Source organism: Stegostoma tigrinum, chromosome 3 (assembly GCF_030684315.1).
Source record: "Stegostoma tigrinum isolate sSteTig4 chromosome 3, sSteTig4.hap1, whole genome shotgun sequence".
NCBI classification, from domain to species: Eukaryota; Metazoa; Chordata; class Chondrichthyes; order Orectolobiformes; family Stegostomatidae; genus Stegostoma; species Stegostoma tigrinum.
In genome coordinates, this window is record NC_081356.1 from 12,421,125 (window position 1) to 12,446,559 (window position 25,435).

Here is a 25,435-nt window from a genome sequence, read left to right on the forward strand (position 1 = left end):
AATTTGAACATGGTGAGGATGAATCTGCCATTCGGGGGAGAGGTGGAGCATGTGGAGGTAGGTTTGTTGGGTTTGGGAAAGCACAGCTGACCCACAAACAATGTAATAAAGACTCTTACCCTTTCTTTACCCAGTTTGCCTTTTAAGAGGATGTTGCCTGTCCCCTTACCGTCTCTGTTTAAACCACTGATAGTTGGTTTGTCATCATATTTGAGAATTAAACATTATTACCTTTTGCATTTGCCCCAGCCCACCTGTCCTTGGGGATTACTGTTCTTACCCCATGATAATTGTCAAAACAAATTATGTAGCCTAATCAAATCAGTTGTTGTTCCTCGCAATGGTGTTTTGCTGTGGCCTGTTTTAAAATGGAATTTTATCGTCATTTTATTTACTTCCAATTCTTATGAATGCACAAAAATGTTTAGACGAGCAACATGCCCTCCTGGTTGAGTGTCACTTATTTCAGCAGTTTTATTTACTCATGTAGCTTATTTTTGCTTCTATACATTTTCATTTATTCCTGAAAGACTATCTGTTCAGGTTGACTCAGTTTTCCTCTGATGTCTAGTTCAATCTATTTTGCCTAGCTTGAATTATTTTCCACTTAATTTCAACCCTATTTCTGACCAAGCTGTTTCATCATTGTTTCTCGACTGGTTTTCATTTGAAGTTCAATACAGTTGCACATGCACCAGGAAGCTGTTTTCTTCTGATTGTCATCTCAATATATTTTTCCTGTTAGAGTAACCTATAGATTTTTCTAGAACGTTAGATCTTTTGATTTATAAGCAATAATATGGACAATCCACCAGTTTCATAATGGACTACTATATGTGTCAAGCGCGTGTTATAAGAACCGTGCCAATCAACAGCAAAACTTAATCCCATCAGTTGCTAGTTTGTTCGAACCCAAAACAATGGACTACACTGTTGAAATGGTAAGTCCTTATATCAAACTATCAAAAAAAAGCCTAAAACAAACCAGGCTTTAATTTTAACAGAAGCCCAACAAATTCAAAGCATTTTGCATAGGCTTCTATTTGCTGAAATTATAATTGATATTACAATACCGATAGATTTTTTTAAACTGTCTTATCATGCCTGAATTTTCATGAACAGTCCCTAAGTAATTGGAACAATAGCTACAGGAAACTAATGCTGAGTGGCAGTTCTGACCTATCATAGCTGATACAAGGCAATATTCTATAATCGGCAGAGTTTGTTAAAAATATTAAATACTCTTTTCTTGCAGAAATTGCCAGCTTGTTGTTTGTGTGGGGTTAGAGGTCACCTTCAGAGAGACTGCCTGGAGAGATATTGTACAAACTGCAACATGCCTGGGCACCGGTTTCGGAACTGTATTGAAAAGGCATATTGGAAAAAACATTGTCGTCGCTGTCAGATGACTGGGCACTATGCTGATGTGAGTATTCTATTCATTAGAGAAACAAAGAATATCAGTGGCATGACTGCTATTTAAAATGAGGAGAGCGAATACGTTTGTGAACTCCTAAAATGCTATCAGTAAGAAATCAGATTATACATATTCCTTTGTGTTTATAACTGTAATTCTTTTGTTTATAGTTGCCTTTTTTGAATTAATGTAAAATGTATTGTTAAATTGAGATTTATTCTTGCATATTTTACTTTTATTAACATGTAAGCACCAACCCTGTCTCAAAACACTTTTTTTAAGGATATTTAGATTTTATAGGTATATATTGATTAGATGTGTGACTGCACTGAAGTGTAAAACAAATTCACTGTTTCCCATAAAGCAACTTCCAGAGGGCTTGACCTTGCTGTGTTGAGCTGACTTACAGCATGCAGCAGGGCATCCTTAACAAAAACAAAGCTGACAAAACACCAGAGATTGTTGCAAAAATAGAAATGTAAGTTGTCTACAGTGATTGTAGTTCTGGTGCCAGGCCACAGATCAGTTAGTGCTGCAAGACTTTTTCTGAGTGGAACGGATATAGCAGCAGGGTCCCAAGTCTCCTGGGCAAGCCGCTCACTCATTAGGACCTGCCATTACCAGTACCAATCTTATGCATGTATGTGACGTGCATTCTGTTATTGTATGCTCTACTTGTCAGTGTGCAGTTTCCTGACACTCACTTATGTCACTCTTTATTCAGAAAGGAAGAAGCTTTTGATAATTTGACAAGACAAGCTCTTAAACGATCTAGGTCATGGCCTTCACTGTCTGTGATTGTGAACATATTTTCTGAAAGCCCTGTCAGTCATCACAGCTACATTTTCTCCCAGAGACCTCCTGGCAGAGTAGGATTCTTGCTAATTTACCTATTTGTGCTTGCATATACGTAGAGTGTATGTGCATTTTGGGAATTTTTTTTCTCTGCAAGCCACAAAACAGTAGGTTAAGATTTTGTGTTCTGTTCCCAGCAGGAATTTGTATAAAGGTCCTCAAGTACAAGACAGACAACTGTCTAAGGATAGCTGAAAGAAGGAAAGGCCGTTTAGTGGTGTTTTGTGTTTGTTCATTGTTGTGGAAATATGAGAACTGGTGGCAAGGGCCCTGTCTATTGAGCACTCAAGTCTCTGTCAGCTGTCGGGGCCTGTTAAAAATCGAGTGTTTTATTTTCTTTGATGTTCACATTTGAGAATAGGGAAGTAGGAATTAAACAACAGATGCACAAAGCTGTATTTTAATTTTAAAACTGTGGTTTACACCTGATGAATTATACAAAGAAAGGACACAAGCTGATGCAATGCTGCGACTATTGAAATAAATATTCTGTGTGGAAATATTGAAAGCTGAGAAGTGGGTAATTCCTGCCAATATTACAGTTTCAAGTATTTTGTACACAGATTAGAAATAAAAAATACAAATTTCAAAAAGCACGCTGAAGTCTAACCTTGGGAAAGCAAGATTAAACATAAGGGCAAATAAACAATTCTGTTCCGATTTCTTGAGCACATAAAGAAGTTTAAATAAATCATGGACAGCGTCAGTCATTTCATGTCACTTACATCATCCCAGCTATGATGTCACTTGTCACTGTACAGGAAGAGAATGGAAAGAAAATACTGTTAGTTTTATACCCATACATATCAAGCTGAATGATCAGCAAGAAGAAAAGACCAACCAATTTTCCAAAATTAAGGTCAGAAATAAACTTGGTGTACAGTTTGCTACCAAATTAGCGACGATTAATGAATATTCCAGAGGGTATTTTAACTGTCGTATCTTCTAAAAGTTGACCTGCAGTGATTTGACTTATTGTATTTGTATTTATTACAAATATAGTGAAAGGTGTTGTTTGGCATTTCCAGTCTCCAGTGACATCTTAAAACACAGAATATAGAGCCAGAAAATTAAAACAATAAAGTCTTATCTCAGTAAAGCTGTCTTTGTAGCAGCTCCTGCTTCTAGCTCAGCCATGGGTCTGGATCCAGCCTCCCGCACCCCACCGCCTCAGGTCCCTGCTGCTATACCAATATACATGTTAGTGTAAATGTAGTCTGGCTAAACTATCACATGCCTTGTTGATCCTGTTTTTTTTTAAACACCAATTACACTTTATGAACTCAATGTACAAAAAGGAGAGCATAATTATTTTCTGAATATTTAAAACAAAAGCTCAGTGTAGAAAATTTAGATGGTGGTTATCTTTAGTACACTAAATGGATGATATATATATATATTTAAAATCCTCGGGTTTTTTTTAAAAGCTGAGTTCGTATCTATTTGACTTGTGAACAAATTCTACCACTGGCTTTCTATTCTCTTAATAATTGTTGCTTTTAAACACTAACATTAAAAATGAAATCCTGTTCTCAGTGACATAAAATTAATTTTAATGTGAAAATTATTGCTGTAGGAATTTCTGTATTTCCATAAATATTCAACAAATTAAACAATCAGCGGACATTGCTTTGGCCCCTCCATGGCTTTAAAAATCATTGTTTCAAATAGACTTTACGTTTTAAAATGCAAAGATTTTATGTGAGTACCTAAAATAGCGCTTTTACTTAAATGCGTTGTGTTTAAAAAAAAGTCCCTGAGTTTCACCTTTCCTTAATTAATAAATAGGAAACCGCAAACCTGTTAGCATTGAGGTGGCTGCAATGGCTTGAAAATAGAGATACTGTTTTCTTTTTACGAATGTATTAATGTTTGAAGTGCTTGTATGAAAATTTTCGTTGCGAAGACTATTACTTGTTAACGGAAAATCTCTCGTGAAATCTACTTGGTTAAGGTCAGAGAAAGTTTGAGCGATGAATTGGGAATTATCTGCACCCAATGGGATGTTAACCAATAGCAATGTTGCTGTAATTCCAAATACTAAACATTCCACTGATTGTTTTAAAACACTCAATAATTCCAAAATGAGTTATTTTGTTCCTTCATTTATGATGCTATTTGAAATGCTAGTACAATTATTGACTGGACTAGTAATGTTTACATTGATAGTCATAGAGTAGAGCTTTAATGAAATCCTCTCTAACCGCTTTTCAGACAAAGATGTGTATTAGACGAAAACATTCATCCTGTTAAGCTGATGTATCAAGGTTGATGGTGTTTCTTTCCCTTTCTTATAGGCTTGTCCTGAAATATGGAGACAGTATCATTTAACGGTAATATCCTTTACTAAAACTGCTATTTAATTTAACAGTAGTAAAATTTGCCTGCCACAACTTTAAAAAATTTCTTAATGTATCATCACAGACAGATCAGTCATTTTAGTTTTGTATTCGGTGACTCAGTATGCGAATGTTGGCGCAGTTACACTGGTGTGCCAAAAAATGGTGGTGTATTGGTAGAGTAGCAAATACGGTATCATTTTACGGATTTCTTTCTTTTGGACAGTGTGTTTGTTCAGGTAGAATCCATTGAATAAAACGCACATCTGTCGGCACTGGCAATTACATACTGAGGCTACACATGTACCTGTTAAATACATGCGACTCTGTCCTCCTGTAATTGCATTTGTTTCACTTTTAATGAAGGAGAAGACAGTGTAGTTTTGAGCATAATTACCTTGTCTTCACACAGTTCATTGTGTTCAGAATATTTGAGGAAAACTCTATTTCCACCTTCTGTTTTGCAGGTTACACACCTCTATCGTCATTCCTGCTCTTTTCTATTCACACTTCTGCAATAACTTAAATTGTGTGCTTCACAATTGAGTTCATTACCGTGCTAAAATGTTAAAGAAAATATGGAAATCCCCATAGGCTTTGGTTTATGCAAAAGCAGTGTTAAGTTTTACGATCTATGTCATGCAGTATCAGACTGATTTAATTGATGTAACTGTAAATTTCACGTCAACTGATGTCAGGTCTTTGCCAAAAGAGCAATATGAAGTAAATTCTCTGAAAGTTGTTTCACAGGATAATCATTGTATTTCATTAAGGCAGTCACATCCTTTTAAAATGACAAATGATCTTTCGTGCACAGTTCATGTACCTTTTATTGCAAAGCTTTTGATTTCTAAATTAACCATACTTCCTTTAATCACTGGAGTCATTAGACTCTTTCTTGCTGGACATAATAAAAGTGTTATTCCAGCTGCATGCAGAATGGACATGAGTCTCAAAGCAGCATGACCTTTTATAAATTTTATTTTAGATTAAGTCGTCTTAAAGAACTTCCTGAATCTTAATTAGTTCTAAAGGAATTAAATTTTTTGCAGTAAAGTACAATTCATAGCAAAAATCCTAGACCAATAAAGATAATATAAGACTGAATTTTGTTTTTGACTATAACGTTGACCCATAAATAATCTGCTTTATTATTCTTGTATCTTGGTCTGTATTTCTTTTTCTTATTGTTATCCCCCCCCCAGCTCAAACTGTTTTGATTTCTTTTTAATGAAGCATGATTTGTCAACTTTAATTTGCATGAGGAGACCATATGAGTAATGAATTGCATACTTTTTGTTTATAACAGTACGGTATAGCTGTTGGTGTCATCTCTATGTCGAAACAGTTATATGCCACAGTGACATGAAAAACAACTATGTCAGATGCATTTGGAAATACCACCCAGCAAATTGTAGTGTATTAAATTATCACCCGAACAATTCATGAAGATTTAAAATTGGTTACGTCCTTCTTAGTCGATGTGTCTTAATAATGACTCGATATACTGCTATTGTTTCTGTAATCTACGTACCCCAGGATATGTCTGCATTCTTAGAGCAGTAGGTGAAAAGGCCACCAGTTAACCCGTCAGACCCACTTTAAAGAAAGCGATTTACTCAAATAGTGTGTAAATAAAACTAAAATTGTGAGCCTGAAGAATATCAGATTTGAAAAAAGTAATGCGATGGCTACACTGTCATAATAAGAAAGATTCAACTACAGGACATGTTTCATTAGTGTCATTTTCTAAAAGGGCAGGGTCTGAATTAACATTCTGAGGAGCTGGAGGACTTGCACAGCCTCTGATAAATCTGTTTTTCAATCAGATTTTCTGTAATGGTAATTCTGAAAAAAGAATTGTGGAATTCAGAATTTCACATCAAATGAGCGAGCCCACAATGCAAAGCACTAAAATAATTTTTAAAAACCTGATTTTTGGATGTGATAAAATGAAGATGCTGACTTTCAAAGAACTCTATCATAGTTGTGCTCCAGTTGCATAACAAAGAAAACAATCCGTGTTGTAAATGAATATATTTTTCTCTAACAAGATTTAAATAGCTTGAAATATTTCAATGTATGTTTTCCTAGACACAATTAAGCAACAATTGAAAATAAATGCAATAAGTGTATGTTTTCTATAGGAAATACAAAACAGTATCACTCTGATTCTCTACCTTTCTTCAGTTGAGCATTCAGCCAGAAAATCGCCCAACTGTTTATTTTAAAATATCACTGAAGTACTGTAATTGTATGATGATAGGCATTAAGGTTGCTTATTTGTTCATGAGTCATGTTCTGATTTGCACCAAACAAATATAGTTATGATTCAATGCAATTAAAGGTTGCATACTCTACAGATTTTTTAAGGGCAGGCTGTTTTCACTGTGAATTTCTTGTTCTATCTCTAGTCAACAATCACAGCAACTGAAAACAATAGGAATTAAAACTTCAAAAGAATGTTAACATAGGCATAAAATTAATGCAAGTTTGCATATTGCAGTGCAGACCCATAGTATAACATATGTGGTATGTTATTCTGGAATGTATTATGGATTGCATGAGACAAACAGTTCAGTAAACTTGGAGTTTGAAATATATTCCCTGTAATGAAAATCCTCGTTACCATTTATTGTAACATGTGCAGCAGAAGCACTCTCTCTGTCCTAAAGTACAGACCTTTGCCTGCTGAAATACAGCTATGTCAAAATACAGCCTTTCAAAGATAGTGTATAGATTTTACATGCTGTTATGTAATTGAACAGAAATGATGCATTAATACAAATACGTAAGGTTGTAGCAATGGGAACAGGCCATTTAATGACCAAGCATTCCACTTGTATATAAATGTTCTGTACCTCCACTCTCTTTACCTACCTCTTTGTGCATACAACACAGCAATGTGTTTAATATGAAGACTTTACCAAAGTGAAGCTTAAGATGTGTGCCTCATGGCAGTGATCAGACTTAAACAGACATTAGTACTTGATTGCATTTCAGTGCAAACATTCTTTTTTTTACAAAATGCGGCATGTATTGTCACGTACAATTTTAGTTACCCAAGTTACCAACTATTTATACACTACTGTTTCTCATGCTTTAGCAGTTTGTTATTTCAGTTTGTCTGTGCGTTTGCATTGCACAGTCGTTAAATTGTGCTGGTTTCTTAATGGAAAGCGTGTGTATTATTGTCATTTGCTGTCCATCTAGGTATTGACGTTTCAACAGGGACTGGTGTTCCTGTGCCATTTGTCGTTGCTTTGGTAGCTGATATTCTGTTTCTGTTGTTGGATTGCCCTGGATCTCAGAGTCTGATCGTTGATGTTTGTCTGTGTTAGTGCTGCGTTCACCTCTTCCTGTTTAGCCACCTGCAGTTGAGAGACAACTTCTGCTATTCAGCATTCGTATCTTTGGTTATGACATTTACTTGTACTACAATCAAGGTGATAATTAAGATTATTGAATCCTGACTAGCTCTCCAACACTGGCAATGCTTTAGCAGTCTTGTCAAAGTGAAATTTGGCTTTCTGCTATTTCACCTTGTTCTTTTTCCCCCCCCCACACTCACTCACCTGTTACTACTTCTAGCTTCAGTAGCCTTTTTGCTATTGGAAGCGTAATTTGTGCGTGGCATGACACTAGTCTTCTGGACTACCTTCCACATCTTCAGTAGGTGCCTTCCTCTACTCAAGGCATTATAATACATCTATGTGGGATTTATTTCACTGCTTTTTAAAATGATTCCTTTGGTGATTTTTTACTGCTACCTTATCCTTTCTATTTGATGGTGATGTTGTAGAGATGGTGTGTAGTATTGAATTTTCAAATCTTTCATGAAGGAACTAAATTTTTCACTCATGCACTGAGGGCCATTGTCGCTCATGACAGTGTCAATGATACCATAATGGCTGAAAGATGCTTTTAGGCATTTGACTGTCTCAAGGGTAGTCACTGATGTACAACTAGTCAAGTTATCAGTCTTTTGAACGGCTCTCTTTAATGTTAATGTTGATTTCTCTTTGTACCTTCTCAGCAGCTATAATGTGGAGCTGCAACTGTTTGACATATTAACTAGTCTAGCACCAGGAGCCCTACACACATTACTTCGTGTACCTGCTGAGGTCACGATAGAGATGTGACCTTCTCAGCCTCCCCTTCAGCTTGAGGCATGGTGACCCTCAGTCATCTCTCCCTAATGAGAGGGCAGCCCAATGGCCCTCTGTGACTATAGTGAATTTACCTTTTCATACATACAAAAATTTAATTATGATCTCATTCAGTTGGGAAATGCTGCACGGGGAGAAAAAATAACTAATAGTGAGTTATCAGAACTAAAACTTTTAATCAATGGAGGTGAAAACATAAACAGAATCCACCTCCTGTTGACAACTTTGCATGAGTTTTGTGTGCTGTCTGTTTGAAAATACAAAATGACTAATTTATAAACGCTTGTGATTAAATTACATTCAGTGTGCAATGCACTTACATTGCAGTGTCAAAATAGGAAAGTACATTGAGTCGCAGGCCAGAAGGAAAGTGCTTACTTCAATATTTTGGAATGACTCTCCAGCTCGGCCTTTCGGATAGCAACCTATTCTATAAGAACTCCACCCTACCAATTGCTGTTGGTTTTTGTTTCAATTCACAGTTTATGGATTATGCTCTTTATGAAAGCTAGTTGACTTACCCATATGGTCATCCGTCTGTAGTGTGTGCTGGATACCAGGATTTCAACCATGTTAGTAAAACAAATGTCATAACAGTATATCGGACACTTGGATTAGAGAGAAAATAAAATCACCATGAAGCAGGTTTATGAGATTGAAAATTGGGTGACAACATATTCACGGTCAAATCATTTTCCACTGAACTTGTGAATAAATTACAAAAACATGCCAGGCTGGTGTTGAAAGAATGTTATGTTAGCATGAGTCAGCAAATCATGTTTGATACATTGAGGGCTACCGGTCCAAGCTTTGGATTTGCTTCGACTAAAATGGGTGGCAGTTTCTTGCCATTTATTATCTGGAACTTTGGATCCTTTGTTCTTCTTGTTACAATGGGCTCGAATAGTAATCGATCTTCTCAGAGCAAGTATGGTTCTGTCCATATACTTATAAGGATTTAATTTTTGGATTGTTATCTTGAACCACTTTGCAGGTCTGTGGAGGTGTGATGTTTTATGACACAGCAGTGTCTATCTGGTATTTTGTGTCTCCCACCATCCTCATTCCAAACATGTCTCACCTGTCAACTTGGCTTAGCCAATCTATTGTGTGGTGTATTCATTAGAATCTCCTCCAGCCATTATCTCTCGAATGGCCATCTGTACCTGTTGTGTCTCCTTTCAGCCGTACACTCATGTGCAAAATGACTCAGTTTGTTGCAGTGAGAGTGCTGCTTTTCCCCACACTGGCCATGCCTTCATCGGCCTTGCATGATGTCTTGTGCGGTATTTGTTTCCTGCCCTGTGTGCCTGGAGTATCCATCAGTATGATGCAACACTTTTGGTTTGTTCTGCGATGAACAGGCTCTAGCTGTTGGTTCACAACTTCAGACTTCTCTGCAGGTCAGTTACTGTCCTCAGAGACAGTTTGTCTTCTCTCAGTAAATGTGCTTTCACATTTCACCTTATTCCTCATACAATCCTGTCCTTAATTAGCGCACACTTTAATTACACAAATTAAAAGGTTTGTGCAAGCTTTGTTAAGGATGTTACATATTTGATATAGCTAGATTATTTCCAGAGTGAAAGGCTTGTTTTATGAGGAGAGATTAAGCGGTTTAGGCCCGTACTTGCTAAAGTTTAGCTGCATGAGAGCAGATTTCATTGAGGTATGTAAGATGTTAAGGGTAATTGATCTAAAAAGTAGATGTAACACAGATGTTTCCTCTTGTGGGGTAATCTGGAAAAAGAGGTTACAGTTTTAGGATGAGAGGTAGCAGATTTATAGCAGAGATGAGGTGGAATTACTTCTCTCAAAGGGTTGCTAATCTGTGGAGTTCAATATCAGAGTGTGGTGGAACCAGGACACTGAATAATTTTAAGGAGCAGATAGGCAGATGTTTCATTTGTAATGGGGTAAAGTGTTGTAGGCAATGCTAAGAAATGTTGAGTTGCGCACAGATGAGATCAGCCAGAAACACATTAAATGGCGGAGCAGGCTTAAGGGACTGAATCACCCACCCCTGCTCCTAGTTCTTCTCTTTTCCACTTTGTTCCCTAGTACCAAACATATACCCGTTCCTATGTAATATTAACTTGGCTCCAAATGTGTCTTCAGAACTTTTAAAATTTCAGTCATATTTCTGCTCATTTAAGATTTAATTTAGCAGAACATCTTGACTAGGGGAGCAGCTAGTTCTGGAGCACAAGTCTTCAGTACTGTTGTTAGCCATTTATCATGGCCTTTGCAGTATCCAGTGCCTCCAACCAATTTCTTGATATCACATGGTGTGAGTTGAATTGGCTGAAGACTAGTATTTGTGATGCTGGGGATCACTAAAGGAGACCAAGATGAATCATGCACTCGGCACTTCTGGCTGAAGATTGCTGCAAATGCTGATGGGACTGGCCAGATTGGATTTGTCCTGATTTTTGTGGGCACGTTTTCCACATTGCTGGTGTTGTAGCTATACCTGAACAGCTTGGCCACAGGTGAGACTAACTCAGGACCACATGTTTTCAGTGCCATTGCTGAAATATTGTCAGTGCCATCTGTGCCCTTGCCACTCTCTATGCACTCTCCAAACTCTGCTCAACATGGTGGAGCACTGATTCATCAGCCAAATGGAAGGGGCAGGTGCTAATCAGCAGGTGGTTTCCTGGCCCATGTTTGGTCTGAAACCTGAAGACTACATGGGGTCCAGAGTTAATGATAAAGACTATCAGGGAAACTCCTTCCCAACTCAATACCAGTGTGTTGCCACCTTCAGTGAATTGGTCTTCCTGGTGCTGTAGAACATATCCAGGGATGCTGATGGTGGTGTCTGCGTCAGTGTCTGTAAGGTTTTGTTTTGGCAAGTATGACTACATCAGACAGTTCCTTGATTATGAAATGGCTCTTTCAACTTTGGCACAGGCACCCAAATAACCATGAGGACTTTGCAGGATCGACTAGGTTGGGCTTGCTATTATCATTTGTTTCCAGCGTCTAGGTTGATGCTCGGTGGTCAGTCTGATTTATTCCCTTTCCTTAAAGTAGATACATCTAGTGTCTTGCTGAGCCATTTCAGAGGGCATTTAAGAATAGGTCTGGAGTCACATGTAGACCAGATCACTTAGATTACCTTTTCTAAGAATGTTATTGAACCAAATGTTTTTCTGACAATTGACAATGGCTTCATGGTCATCATTAAGCTTTTAATACCAAATTTATTAATGGAATTTAAATTTCACCAGCTGCTGTGGTGAGATCTAAATGAAGTCCCCACAGCAGTAGCTTGGGCCTGTTGATTACTGGTCCAGTGGCCTTACCGCTATGTCAGTATCTTCCCACTTATTATATTGCCTTTGTTACAAATGCCAATTATTTCTTGCTTAATGCTTTGTCAGGTTTACACCTACTGTTAAAGGGACGATTAATCAGCCCCATCAATATTTTTGAACATTGTTATTCCCCAGTCTCCAACAATATTAATTTTAGTTCTTGGCCTTCTGAGCCTAGATCCCCTCTCACTGTTGCCTGTACGGTATCTTTCGCTGCCTTGGCTGCTACTCTTCAGTTATTGTATCACCAGCATTGTTTCATAACTGGTTCAGATTCCCCTCTTTTTCACTTCATTTATTTGTTTAAAAAAAAGATTTGTAGTTAGCTTTGATATTGTGATAAGGGAATTCAAATGCTGAAGTTGTGAGAGCATCCGCTAAGATAAACTAAATATTTCTCTGGACTTAATTCTATTTTGAGCAAAAAATATGTGAAGTTTCTGAAAAGACGCTGTAGGCATTACACAAATGAGTGGTTTGTAATTAAGATCCATACTGCCATCTAATGGTGAAAAGATTCCTTGCATCTTTGCAGAGAATTTCAGGGCTTTGTTTTTTTTTCATTGAGACTGCATTCCGAAGTTTTCCTTTAGAAAATATATCTTCAGTTTTAGTCTTATCTTTTTGATCTATAACAAATATAGTAATCCACAGCTAAATGTTGAACTGTAATAATGTCACATGATTCTTTTTAATGTATATCTTTTGAGCATTTATATAATGCTTTTACTTTTGTTTAAGAAGAATTTGTTTTATTTTTGATAGCTTAAGCCTTTCCTATATGTTAGCCTTGTCTGTTTAATTTTGAAGGTAACTTTCATCTCATGTTAAAGTGAATGTGGAGTGGATTTGTGTTTTTGTTTTCCAGAGATTAGGCCGAATACACCAGAGCTCATATCACTCACAAGTAAAGGCCAGTACTCAGTGAGAAGTGTCCTTTTTCACAGGACTTAGAGATAGAATTTGTGTTAGCTATGGCTCAGTTGATAGCAATCTCATCTCTGAGTCAGTGTCACTCCAGTACAATACTAATGAGTGCTGAACTGTAAGAGTTGCTATCTTTCGGATGAAACGTTAAAGTGAACATACACAACCAACTGCAACCCCACTCCCCCCCCCCCCCCGCAGGAATGTAAGTGCTCCTATTTCAAAGACGTGTAAAGAAGTCATCCCCAGCTCCCTGACATGAATTTTTTATTCCCAGTCAACATCATAAACATCTTATCTGGTAATTGTCATATTTGCTGTTTGTGGGAGTTTGTGCACGGACTGCCATTGTTCCTGTATTACAGCAGTGACTAGGTTTCTGAAGCCCTTCACTAGTGGTGAAGTGCTTTGGTCCTTATGAAAATACAGCGCACAAAAAGATGTTTTTCATTCTCTTCTGCCACCGTTTCTGGAACCTTCTGCACAAGAGAGTGCGCATCAAATTAATCTGCTCAGGTGAGTTTCTAGGTGTTGGAACAAGGGATTGTGAACAGCTAATGTTTAAGTGTCCTATGAAAGAATTTCAGAATGAGAAATAAATTTATATTTATCTCTTGCTATTAGTGCTTTCTGTCCCTCTGTTTCCTTGTTACTTTACCTTTACAATTATATTATGGATATAATTCTGTAATCCCAAGCAGCAAGTGACCAGTCTTTAAAAAAAATTTTTTGGAGAGTTGGGAGAAGAGTTTGTGAGAGCATGCACGAGAACGGATGTCTATATTGTTGCTCATAAATCCAAGCATTCGCTTCACGAGATTTTTTAAAAATGCAGTAAATGTTGGAATTACTCAGCAAGTCTGGTAGCATCAATGGAGAGAGAAACAACGTTAAAAGTTTCAGTTCTTCAAAATTGGACAAATTTGAAATATTACAGGTTTCATACCACTGAAAGGTAGAGGACAGCCAAAAGAAGGGAATGAGTGTCTATGATGAGGCAGGAGGCCAAACAGATCAAATGACAGAAGTGGTGAGGTGCAGAGTGTAAGTGACTGCCAATAGGAAAGTAAAGAAACAAAAGATTTGTTAAAAGAAAGCGTAGTCTTGCTGGTGCTGACCAAAATAAAACTAAGAGAAAATATAGAGCGAAGTCAAAATCTGCAAAGAGAAAGAAAATAACATAGGAATGGAGATTACAGTCTGAAACTAAGCACTGTTCTGTTCAGAAGATAACTTTTTTTTAATCTCTACAGATGCTTCCTGATCTGAGTATTTCCAGTATTTACTGTTTTTATTCTACATTTCCAGCATTCACAGTATTTTGTATCCCTCAATGTCTGCTTGAAGGAGATTTGTAACACCAGACAATGTGAAAACAAATCTCTCACCCACCTTTTGGAACATAAACATGTGATGAAGTAACCAATTATTACATTTTCTGGTTATCTTCAAGAACCCATATGTTAGAAATAATTGTATTTTAGATATAGAAACATTCAAATTCTGTGTTTGATACAGCTTTTCAAGCTGCCTGTTAAGAAGAGAGACTTAGGCTGGTGTTCTGTTATATGCCTCGTGACTGTTCAATGCAGCCATGACTGTGACCCCCTGTGAGCATTTACAAATAATAATTAGTTCCTGGCTTTATAGTTAATGCCACAATACATTATATATTTCTTTCTTTAAAACATAAGGCCGTATGTCTGGAACTGTTTCTGTCATTAACCTTCCAGAACTATACATTATTAATTGATCTTTTTGCGAATAAACTGAACACTTTTTTTAATGTTTTTTAGCATGTATTAATTTCTAAAAATATTATTAACAGTAATGTTTAGGTGATAAGATGTATCTCTATCTTGTTGAGTTGGTCCCTGCTCTCAGAGGTGAGTAGGCATGCTGCATAAGCAATATTGTGAATGTTGCTCATGGTGTTGCAGGAATCATGCTGTTGCTAATATGTCTCCCTGGATAGTAGCATTTTCAGTGTTGTCGTTGATAGTCGTTTTCTGGTTTACCAGCTCAGTTGCAGGTCAAATATGGGCTCTATTTCTTCTCATTTGCTTACTGGTTTTCATCTCAATTATGTATGACCTTGGGGGTCTCAATTTTAGTAGCAACTTTTGCTGGTCTCTGTTTTTGTGACAGGATCTAATGTATGTACGTGTTGTCCTTTCAATCCCTCAAGGAACAATTAGAATGTTTGTTGAAATGTTGACCTCCTCTTTCCTGTGCTTCACTGAGGTGTTCCTGGTCACCTTTACCTGGAAGCATAGCTTTATATTTTATTCCATTCAACAGTTTTGTAGGTAATTTCATTTTAACTTTCTGAGAGCCTGGGGTCAGAGTGACAGGAAGTCTTGGTTTGGGTTGCTTTTGGCATTTCATAAAAATTCATTTGATTGTGTTTCTATAAACTTGTGCCTCTGAGAATAGTGTAGTGATGACATTAAACCAATACTGTTTAGTGAATTCCTTAAATTTTCTGGATGTGCATTTTGGTGCCATTGTCACATATTAATGTTTCTGAACTCCCTTGCTTAACAAAGAGAGCTTGTAGTGCTGATTGTTGTGATTCTCAAATCTTTCATCTTCTGGATAAAACCACATCTTCCATCTTCCAAACAAAAGAGAACATTGAGTACCAGTCTGTTTCTGTGAGGAAGCAATCTTAACTCTGTGTGAATAAATCAGCTTCTCCTGTCTGCCAGCATCTACGTGATGCTTAAGTAGCTTTTTCTCATCTTTCTGCTTTGTTTTCAGTACATTTTGTACATCTGGCATACAGTACATGTAAATACCGCATTTTCAATATCTTTGTACCTCACCTATTAAACACTCAATTGATCTAGCTGTGAGTTTACTGTCTTCTGTTCTTATGTGCCCTTCATGTATCTTCTAGAGAACACTTTCCTGCATTGTTTTGAAAATGATTATGCTGGGTCTGGCTAGCAGAACACTTGTCTATTGAAGTTTTGTTTTTGATTGAGCAGTGCAGCCATATTGCCAGCTGTATCTTATGAGGGCACCTCTGGATCAATTGCTCAAAGAGCATCTGTAGCTCCTTTTCTTTGTATTCTCTAGGTGATGATTTTTTTTCTAACTAGATCTTCTATCTTTTGCTTCTCCTATGGCATTTAACCAAGATAGAATATATGCCAGCACCACTTCTCTTCCTGTTTTGAATTTCAGAGTGAAATTTGAACCTCAAGTGTAAGTTCTGTGGTTTAGCATGTACTTTGCACATATTTTTCTTGTAGGTCTGTTTTTGTAGATTTGTGCTAGTGGATAGCAATCACTCCCCTTGGAGACATATATCGAACTTCTTGTAGCTACATGCAACTATTAAAACTCTCTTTCTATATAGGTGTATCTAGTTTCAACAGAAGGTGGAGTCATGGATACGAATATTATTAGCTTTCCTTCTCGTACCAAGACTATTCCAGCTCTGTTGTAGACGCATCTATTTGCAGAGTTACAAGTTTTTATTTGTCCTAACATGCCAGACTTTTCCCCATTTGAGTATCACATCTTCCAATTATTGGATTGAAACAGTCTGGATATATTTGCATCTCTTTAGATGGTGCTGTTCACCTAGTGAACTATTCACCTATAGTTTATGGGGATAATCAAGAAATGCTCAATCCAATATTATAGGACCAACTGTTTTAATGGCACAGACATTCTATTAACATCTTTTACTTTGTCTCTCTGAGCCACATCGTTCCTAAGTGTGAAATCTAATCTCCCCCATTAGCTGTTAACATGACTGTGTTCGCTTCCAGAAAACCTCTTCTGTGATCCCCTCCCCCACTGCATCTCACACAACCAGCCCAGCTCATCCCCTGCCCCCACTGCATCTCTCACAACCAGCCCAGCTCATCCCCTCCCCCCACTGCATCCCAAAACCAGCCCAGCCTGTCTCTGCCTCCCTAACCTGTTCTTCCTCTCACCCATCCATTCCTCCCACCCCAAGCCGCACCTCCATTTCCTACCTACAAACCTCATCCCACCTCCTTGACCTGTCCGTCTTCCCTGGACTGACCTATCCCCTCCCTACCTCCCCACCTATACTCTCCTCTCCACCTATCTTCTTTTCTCTCCATCTTTGGTCCGCCTCCCCCCTCTCCCTATTTATTCCAGAACCCACACCCCATCCCCCTCTCTGATGAAGGGTCTAGGCCCGAAACGTCAGCTTTTGTGCTCCTGAGATGCTGCTTGGCCTGCTGTGTTCATCCAGCTCCACACTTTATTAACTTCTTCTGTGATAACCATTTTCTTCTAAACTGGGTGATTGTTGGAACCAGGAAGAAACAAGTGGTCAAGTTAAGCATGAATGAAAAAGTATTTAGAGATATGGGGTGGTTGTTGAATATTTGTTGGGTAGGCAAGGACCAGACATTGCAGAGAAGCTCATCTGAGCTCTTGGATTTAGAATGAATCCATAATAATTGGGTGCAACAGGCCATTAAGGATTGGAGGTAGAGTGGAACAATAATGCGTCAAATCTCAAACCTGATTGATCTGTTTGAAATGTGTAGTTGAGTTGTTTGTCACAGGTTAATTGTTGGTCACTTTTCTTTTGCTCTTATTAATTGCAGGGAGTATTGTGAATACTGTATTTCAACTCTCTTGATATTTTTTTCCCCCTCTGTTCTTGATGATTGAAGGACCTCTTCAGTTTTTTGTCCATTTGAATTAGAGACCTCATGGTTCAGCAAAATCTAATGAGACAGCCCCTGATCTGTTGTTCCAGGATCTGTGTTCTGGGTATCTATCTATGGTCACTAGCTTGTACATTTTTCAGTTTTTAACTGGGTTATTGTCTGTTCATCTTTTTCATATTTTTGCATTATGGTTCAGTGGATAGCAGTCTTCCTTCTGAGTCAAAGGTTTGTGCACTCAAGTCCTACTGTGAAATCTTGAGCACGTAATCTAGGCTGACACTCTGCTGTACTTTCAGAGATGCCATTTTTTTGGATGAAATTTCAAATTGAGCCCTGTCAACAACATAATGATGCCCCTACCATCAATGTAAAATATCCATGGCAATACTTTGAGGCATGCAGTGGAATCTGTGTCCTGAGCAATATTTATCCCTGACCAACCCAGAATTCATGGTATTTTGGGGACCTTGCTGTGTACAAATTGGCTGCTGTATTTTCCACAGTGATTAAACTCCTAACTATTTCCTTTGCTGTGAAGTTCCACGGAAAATTAGGAGAGTTAATACAAACTAAAGGGTATAATTCTGAAAACGTTGCTTCCGTTGGTTACCACTCTTTAGAAAGTGCAGTGCTTATTCCACTGGATTAAAGATGTGAGTTACAGAAGCTGCATTAAGTAAAATGAAAATTAACTTCAAATGTTCTATTTTAATTTAGTTGGGCAAGGTATGTATTTTGACTTGATTATACAAAATAAGTGTGTTTTAAATAGAATATTAGCATTGTGTGGCATTCTGTTGTGTTTTATGCATGTGGAGCAATTTGTAGGAGCACTTCAAAATCCTTAGGCAATTATAATGGGGCATATGCTCAATCTGTATTTGATTATTGAGGAGTATGTAATGATTACAGTGCTGTATGCATGTTAATTTTACCGGCATCAGTATTAGAACAGGAGGGATTTGTACCTTTGGGATGGTGTCCACCTGAACTGAGCTAGTACCAATATTCCAGCGAAAAGGGTAAATAGGGTGGTCAGTAGGACTTGAAGCTAGAATTTAATTTCATTTCTTAGGCAACACCAAACCCTCTGCCCACCTGCCTATCTTTTTGATAGGATGAATATCCTTGGATGTTCAGCTCAAGCTCTGATCCCATTTCAGCAACATCTGTGATGCCCACCACAGGGGAAGAAAAGGGTAAAACTCCAAGAAGTATGATGGCCAATAGGAAACAAAGCAACAGGTTAACATCTGTGGCAGTGGATTCAACTGCATGGAAAAGTATGGAAAAAAAGAACTCAGAGGTTATTAAAGTCTCCAGCACACAAATTAGGATAGTGTTTTATGAAAAGGTAAAGAATCAAATTTCAAGCACACCGGATAAACAAATCTCAATGAGAAGAGGACGGTCAATAAAGCACTGAAGGTGTTGTATCTGGATGCATGCAGTGTACGAAATAAGGTAAATGAGCTTGTGGCGCAGATCAGAATTGGCAGGTTTGATGTGGTGGGCATCACAGAGACGTTGCTGCAATGGGATCAGGACTTGGAGCTAAATATCCAAGGATATCCATCCTATCAAAAAGATAGGCAGGTGGGCAGAGGGTTTGGTGTTGCCTGAGAAATGAAATTAAATCAATAGCAAGAAACAAAGTAGGGTTAGATGATGCAGAACCTGTGTGGGTAGAGGTGAGGAACCACAAAGGTAATAAAAACATAATGGGATTTATGTACAGATCTCTAAACAGTCGTCAGGATTTGGGGCACAATATACATGCCTTTTCCATCTCCTGGTGTAAGAAAGGCAAAGTTTCAGTGATCCTGGGAGATTTCAGTATTCAGGTGGACTGGGAAAATCAGGTTGGTAATGAATCGCAAGAAAAAGAATTTGTAGAATTTGAAGAATTTGTAGGCTGCAAGATGACTTTTTGGAGCAGCTTATGTTGGAGCCCGCTGAGGAACAGGCAGTTCTAGATTTAGTGTTGTGCAATGAGGCAGACTTGATAAGGAAGCTTAAGGTAAATGAACCCTTAGGAGACAGTGACCATAATATGATGGAATTTACTTCATAATTTGAAAGGGGAAAGGTGGAATCTGATATAATAGTATTACATTTGAATAAAGGCAACTACAGAGGCAGGAGGGAGAAGCTGACCAGAATTGACTTGAAGAGGAGCCCAGCAAAAAAGACAGTGGAACAGCAATGGCAGGAGTTTCTGAGAATAATCCAGGAGGCACAGCAAAAATATCATCCCTAGGAAAAAGAAGCATACTAAAGGGAAGATGAAGCAAGTATGGCTGACAAGGGAACTCAGGGACAGCATAAAAGCTGAAGACAAAGCATATAATACAGCAAAGTGCAGCGGGAAGCCGGAGGATTGGAAAGCCTACAAAGACCAATAGAGGATGATGAAACAAGAAATAAGGAGGGAAAAGGTTAAATATGAGGGTAAGCTAGCCAGTAATAAGGAAGAAGATTGCAAGAGTTTCTTTAGAAATCTAAGGGGCAAAAGAGAGGCAAAAGTAGACATTGGGCTACTAGAAACTGACGCTGGAGAAATAGTAATAGGGAGCCAAAGAAATAGCTAAGGAACTGAATAAGTACTTTGTGTCAGTCTTCATGGTGGAAGATGTGACTAATACCCCAAAAGTTCAAGAATGTCAGGGGGCAGAGGTGAGTATGGTACCCATCACCAAGAAGGTGCGAGAAAGACTGAAAGGTCTGACGATGGATAAATGACCTGGACCAGGTGGATGACACCCAGAGTTCTGAAGGAGACAGCTGAAGAGATGGTGGAGGAATAGGTGGTGATCTTTCAGGAATCGCTGGAGTTGTGGAGGGCCCCAGAGGACTGGAAAATCACTAATTTTTTTTTTAGAACATCACAGCACAGTACAGGCCCTTCGGCCCTCGATGTTGTGCCGACCTGTCATACCGATCTCAAGCCCATCTAACCTACTCTATTCCGTGTACGTCCATATGCTTATCCAATGACGACTTAAATGTACCTAAAGTTGGCGAATCTACTACCGTTGCAGGCAAAGCGTTCCATTCCCTTACTACTCTCTGAGTAAAGAAACTACCTCTGACATCTGTCCTATATCTTTCACCCCTCAATTTAAAGCTATGCCCCCTCGTGCTCGCCGTCACCTTCCTAGGAAAAAGGCTCTCCCTATCCATCCTATCTAACCTCTGATTATTTTATATGTTTCAATTAAGTCACCTCTCCACCTTCTCTCTGATGAAAACAGCCTCAAGTCCCTCAGCCTTCCCTCCATACCAGGCAACATCCTAGTAAATCTCCTCTGCACCCTTTCCGAAGCTTCCACATCCTTCTTATAATGCGGTGACCAGAACTGTACACAATACTCCAAGTGCGGCCGCACCAGAGTTTTGTACAGCTTCACCATAACCTCTTGGTTCAGGAACTCGATCCCTCTATTAATAAAAGCTAAAACACTGTACGCCTTCTTAACAGCCCTGTCAACCTGGGTGGCAGCTTTCAAGGATCTGTGTACATGGTCACCGAGATCTCTCTGCTCATCTACACTGCTAAGAATCTTACCATTAGCCCTGTACTTTGCCTTCTGGTTACTCCTACCAAAGTACATCACCTCACACTTGTCTGCATTAAACTCCATTTGCCACCTCTCAGCCCAGCTCTGCAGCTTATCAATGTCTCTCTGCAACCTACAGCATCCTTCGTCACTATCCACAACTCCATCGACCTTAGTGTTGCCTGCAAATTTACTAACCCATCCTTCTACGCCCTCATCCAGGTCATTTATAAAAATGACAAACAGCAGTGGACCCAACACCGACCCTTGCGGTACACCACTAGTAACTGGTCTCCAGGATGAACATTTCCCATCAACTATCACCCTCTGTCTTCTTTCAGCAAGCCAATTTCCGATCCAAACTGCTATGTCTCCCACAATTCCATTCCTCTGCATTTTGTACAATAGCCTATTGTGGGGAACCTTAGCGAACGCCTTGCGGAAATCCATATACACCACATCAGCTGGTTTACTCTCATCTACCTGTTTGGTCACCTTCTCAAAGACCTCAATAAGGTTTGTGAGGCACGACCTACCCTTCACAAAATCGTGCTGACTATCGCTAATCAATTTATTCTTTTCTAGATGATTATAAATCCTATCCCTTATAATCTTTTCCAACACTTTACCAACAACTGAGGTAAGGCTCACTGGTCTATAATTACCAGGGTTGTCTCTACTCCCCTTCTTGAACAGGGGAACCACATTTGCTATCCTCCAGTCATCTGGCACTATTCCTGTAGACAATGACGAATTAAAGATCAATGCCAAAGGCTCAGCAATCTCCTCCCTGGCTTCCCAGAGGATCCGAGGATAAATCCCATCCGGCCCAGGGGACTTATGTATCTTCACCCTCTGAAGGATTTCTAATACCTCTTCCTTGTGAACCTCAATCCCACCTCGTCTAGTAGCCTGTATCTCAGTATTCTCCTCGACAAATTGTCGTTTTCTAGAGTGAATACTGTTGAAAAATATTCATTTAGCGCTTCCCCTATCTCATCTGACTCCACACACAACTTACCACTACTATCCTTGATTGGGCCTAATCTTACTCTCGTCATTCTTTTATTCCTTAAATACCTGTAGAAAGCCTTAGGGTTTACCCTGATCCTATCCGCCAACAACTTCTCATCTCTCCTCCTAGCTCTTCTGAGCTCTCTCTTTAAGTCTTTCCTGGCTACCTCGTAGCCCTCAAGTGCCCTAACTGAGCCTTCACATCTCATCCTAACATAAGCCGCCTTCTTCCTCTTGACCAGAGATTCCACCTCCTTCGTAAACCACGGCTCCCGCACTCCACAGCTTCCTCCCTGCCTGACAGGTACTTACTTATCTAGGACACACAGGAGCTTTTCCTTGAATAAGCTCCACATTTCTAATGTGCCCATCCCCTGCAGTTTCCTTCCCCATTCTATGCTCCCTAAATCTTGCCTAATCTCATCGTAATTGCCTTTCCCCCAGCTATAATTCTTGCCCAGTGGTATACACCTATCCCTTTCCATCACTAAAGTAAACATAACAGAATTGTGATGGCTGTCACCAAAGTGCTCACCTACTTCCAAATCTAACACCTGGCCAGGCTCATGACCCAGTACCAAATCTAATGTGACTTCGTCCCTTGTTGGCCTATCTACATACTGTGTCAGGAAGCCCTCCTGCACACACTGGACAAAAACTGACCCAACTATAGTACTCGAACTGTAGTGTTCCCAATGTAACTAACCAACCCGTATAAGAAGGGAGGAAGGCAGAAAGATGGTAAATTACAAGCCGATTAACCTGACCTCGCTCGTAGGTAAGATTTTGGAGTCCATTATGAAGGATGAAATTTCTGAATACTTGCAAGTACACGGTAAAGTAGGGCCAAGTCAGCATGGTTTCATCAAGGGGAGGTCATGCTTGACAAATATGTTAGAATTCTTTGAGGAGATAACAAGTAGGTTGGACCAACGAGACCCAATGGATATTATCTACCTGGATTTCAAGAAAGCCTTCAACAAGGTACCTCACAGGAGGCTGCTGATTAAGATAAGGGCCTATGGTGTTAGAGGCAAGCTACAAGCATGGATAGAAGATTGGCTGTCTGGCAGAAAGTTGAAAGTGGGGGTGAAAGGGTCTTTCTCAGGATGGTAGCCAGTGACTAGTGGTGTTCCACAAAGGTCAGTGCTAGGACTGCAACTATTCACTTCATACAGTAATGATCTAGATGAAGGGGCAAGTAGTATTGAGGAGGCAGGGAGGCTGCAGAAGGATTTGGACAGGTTAGGATTGTGGGCAAAGTGATGGAAGGAATACAACGTGGGAAAGTGTGAGGTCATACGCTTTGGTAGGAAGACTAGAGGGATAGACTATTTTCTAAATGGAGAGAAAATTCAGAAAATTGAAGTGCAAAGGGACTTAGGAGTCCTGGCCCAGAATTCTCTCAAGTTAAACTTGCAGATTGAGTATATTTGCCTTCCTGACTACTATGTTGATATTTATTTTGAGAGGTCTAGAATATAAAAGCAGGGATGTACTTCTGAGGCTTTACAAAGCTATGGTCAATACTTAGTAGAGTATTGTGAGCAATTTTGGGCCCCATACCTCAGGAAGGATGTACTGGCCCTGGAGCAAATCCAGAGGAGGTTCACAGGAATGATCCAGGAATGGACGGCTTAACAAATGAGGAGCGTTCTTGGTCTATACTCAATAGAATTTGAAGAATGGTTGGGGGCGGGAGGTCGGGGGGGACATCTAATTGAAACTTACAAAATACTTAAAGTCTTTGCACAGAGTGGATGTTGAGAAGATGTTTCTATTGCAGGAAAGATTAGGAGCCGAGGGCACAGCGTTAGAATAAAGAGAAGACCCTTTAGAACAGAGATCACGAGAAACATCTTCAGCCAGAGAGTGGTGAATTTATGGAATTCATTGCCACAGAAGGCTGTGGAGGCCAGGTCATTCAGTATTTTTAAGACAGTATTTTTCAGTATTTTTAATACTGGCTTTACAGTAGTATTTGACTGTCAAGGGGATCAAAGGTTACAGGGAGAAAGTGGGCGAATGGGATTAAGGAATTTATTAGCCATGATTGAATGGCAGAGCAGACTTGATGGGCTGAATGGTAATTTCTGAATTCTGTGTCTTATGGTGTATACATTTACTGTTAACATTTATATACCGAACAATAACAATTGTTTGTATACTGATGAATTGTACCTTGCTGCTTACCAGGAGTTGATATGGGTAGAGACTTTGTTTTTTTTTATTTATTGATAAACTTGTTCAGATTTGCTGTTTTCATTTTTGTCATAACACCAGGTTGGCTATGATTGTTTATGCTGTGAATCACAATGCATAAAAGCAATAGTTTCAATACTGACCATGTTGCAGTTGCGGCCGTCAGTGGTGAAGGATTTCTGCTTCATGTTGATTATCCCCAGTGACTTGCAGGAAGCAAATTGTGGTTGGAATTCTGGTATATCAGTAATAAATTTCTGATTTCATGTGCAAGATATTGTAAGTAATCATATATTGTGATTGCCAACATACTTGTACACTGCAGATGCTTGCTGTAGGGTAAAAATGAAAGCTGTCATGTTTGCCTATAAGGAAATGCTAAAATGAGATTAGCACTACTGGCTTTACAGTAGTATTTGACACAATGCAGCACTTTAACATTCAGAGCTATGATGAATAAGTAACAAGTTTGTTCCACCTCTTACTGTTAACTTCCTGATATTGTTGCGCTGTAAAGCGCACTAAGCAGAACACAAGCAGATTCGCTGGAAAAAGAGGATTGGAATGTATTTGTTCCTAAATGATGGTTATCGACTTTTTAGCAACAAACTTGTAGTGATGTTGGCAGCAACCCTGAAAGAGCTGGGTTATGTGATGCCTTAGTGAGGGAGGTGGAAAAGGTGCCTGCATGTTGGGGGCTAATTGAAAGCTCAAAGGTGATGTGTTAATGAACCAATTGTGGTCATCCTCAGAAGTTTAAACATTTGGAAATCTTTCCCACTTGCATCATCTCTAGGGGTAAAACGTGTGGTTTGTTGAGAAAATGGAAAAGTAGGGTAATGTGTTTGATCAATGAAAACAAGATGAATTTGTTTGGTTCTGCTTAGACTTCCAATTTCTGAAAGTTCTGAAGATTTGCGGTTTAACAAGATGGCTGAGCTCTAGATTGTACTATATGTAAG

At 38.9% G+C, this 25,435-nt stretch overlaps 1 protein-coding gene across 2 annotated transcripts in view; it reads left to right on the top strand.

Annotated features, from left to right (window-relative positions):
- Window positions 1-25,435, top strand: part of zcchc7 (zinc finger, CCHC domain containing 7) — a 229,439-nt gene that overhangs the window by 154,172 nt on the left and 49,832 nt on the right. For both annotated transcript variants that reach the window (XM_048527947.1, XM_048527946.2), the window contains exons 5-6: window positions 1,256-1,426; window positions 4,570-4,605. In XM_048527947.1, the coding sequence (XP_048383904.1) occupies window positions 1,256-1,426; window positions 4,570-4,605 (207 nt within the window). The remainder of the gene's footprint in view (window positions 1-1,255; window positions 1,427-4,569; window positions 4,606-25,435) is intronic.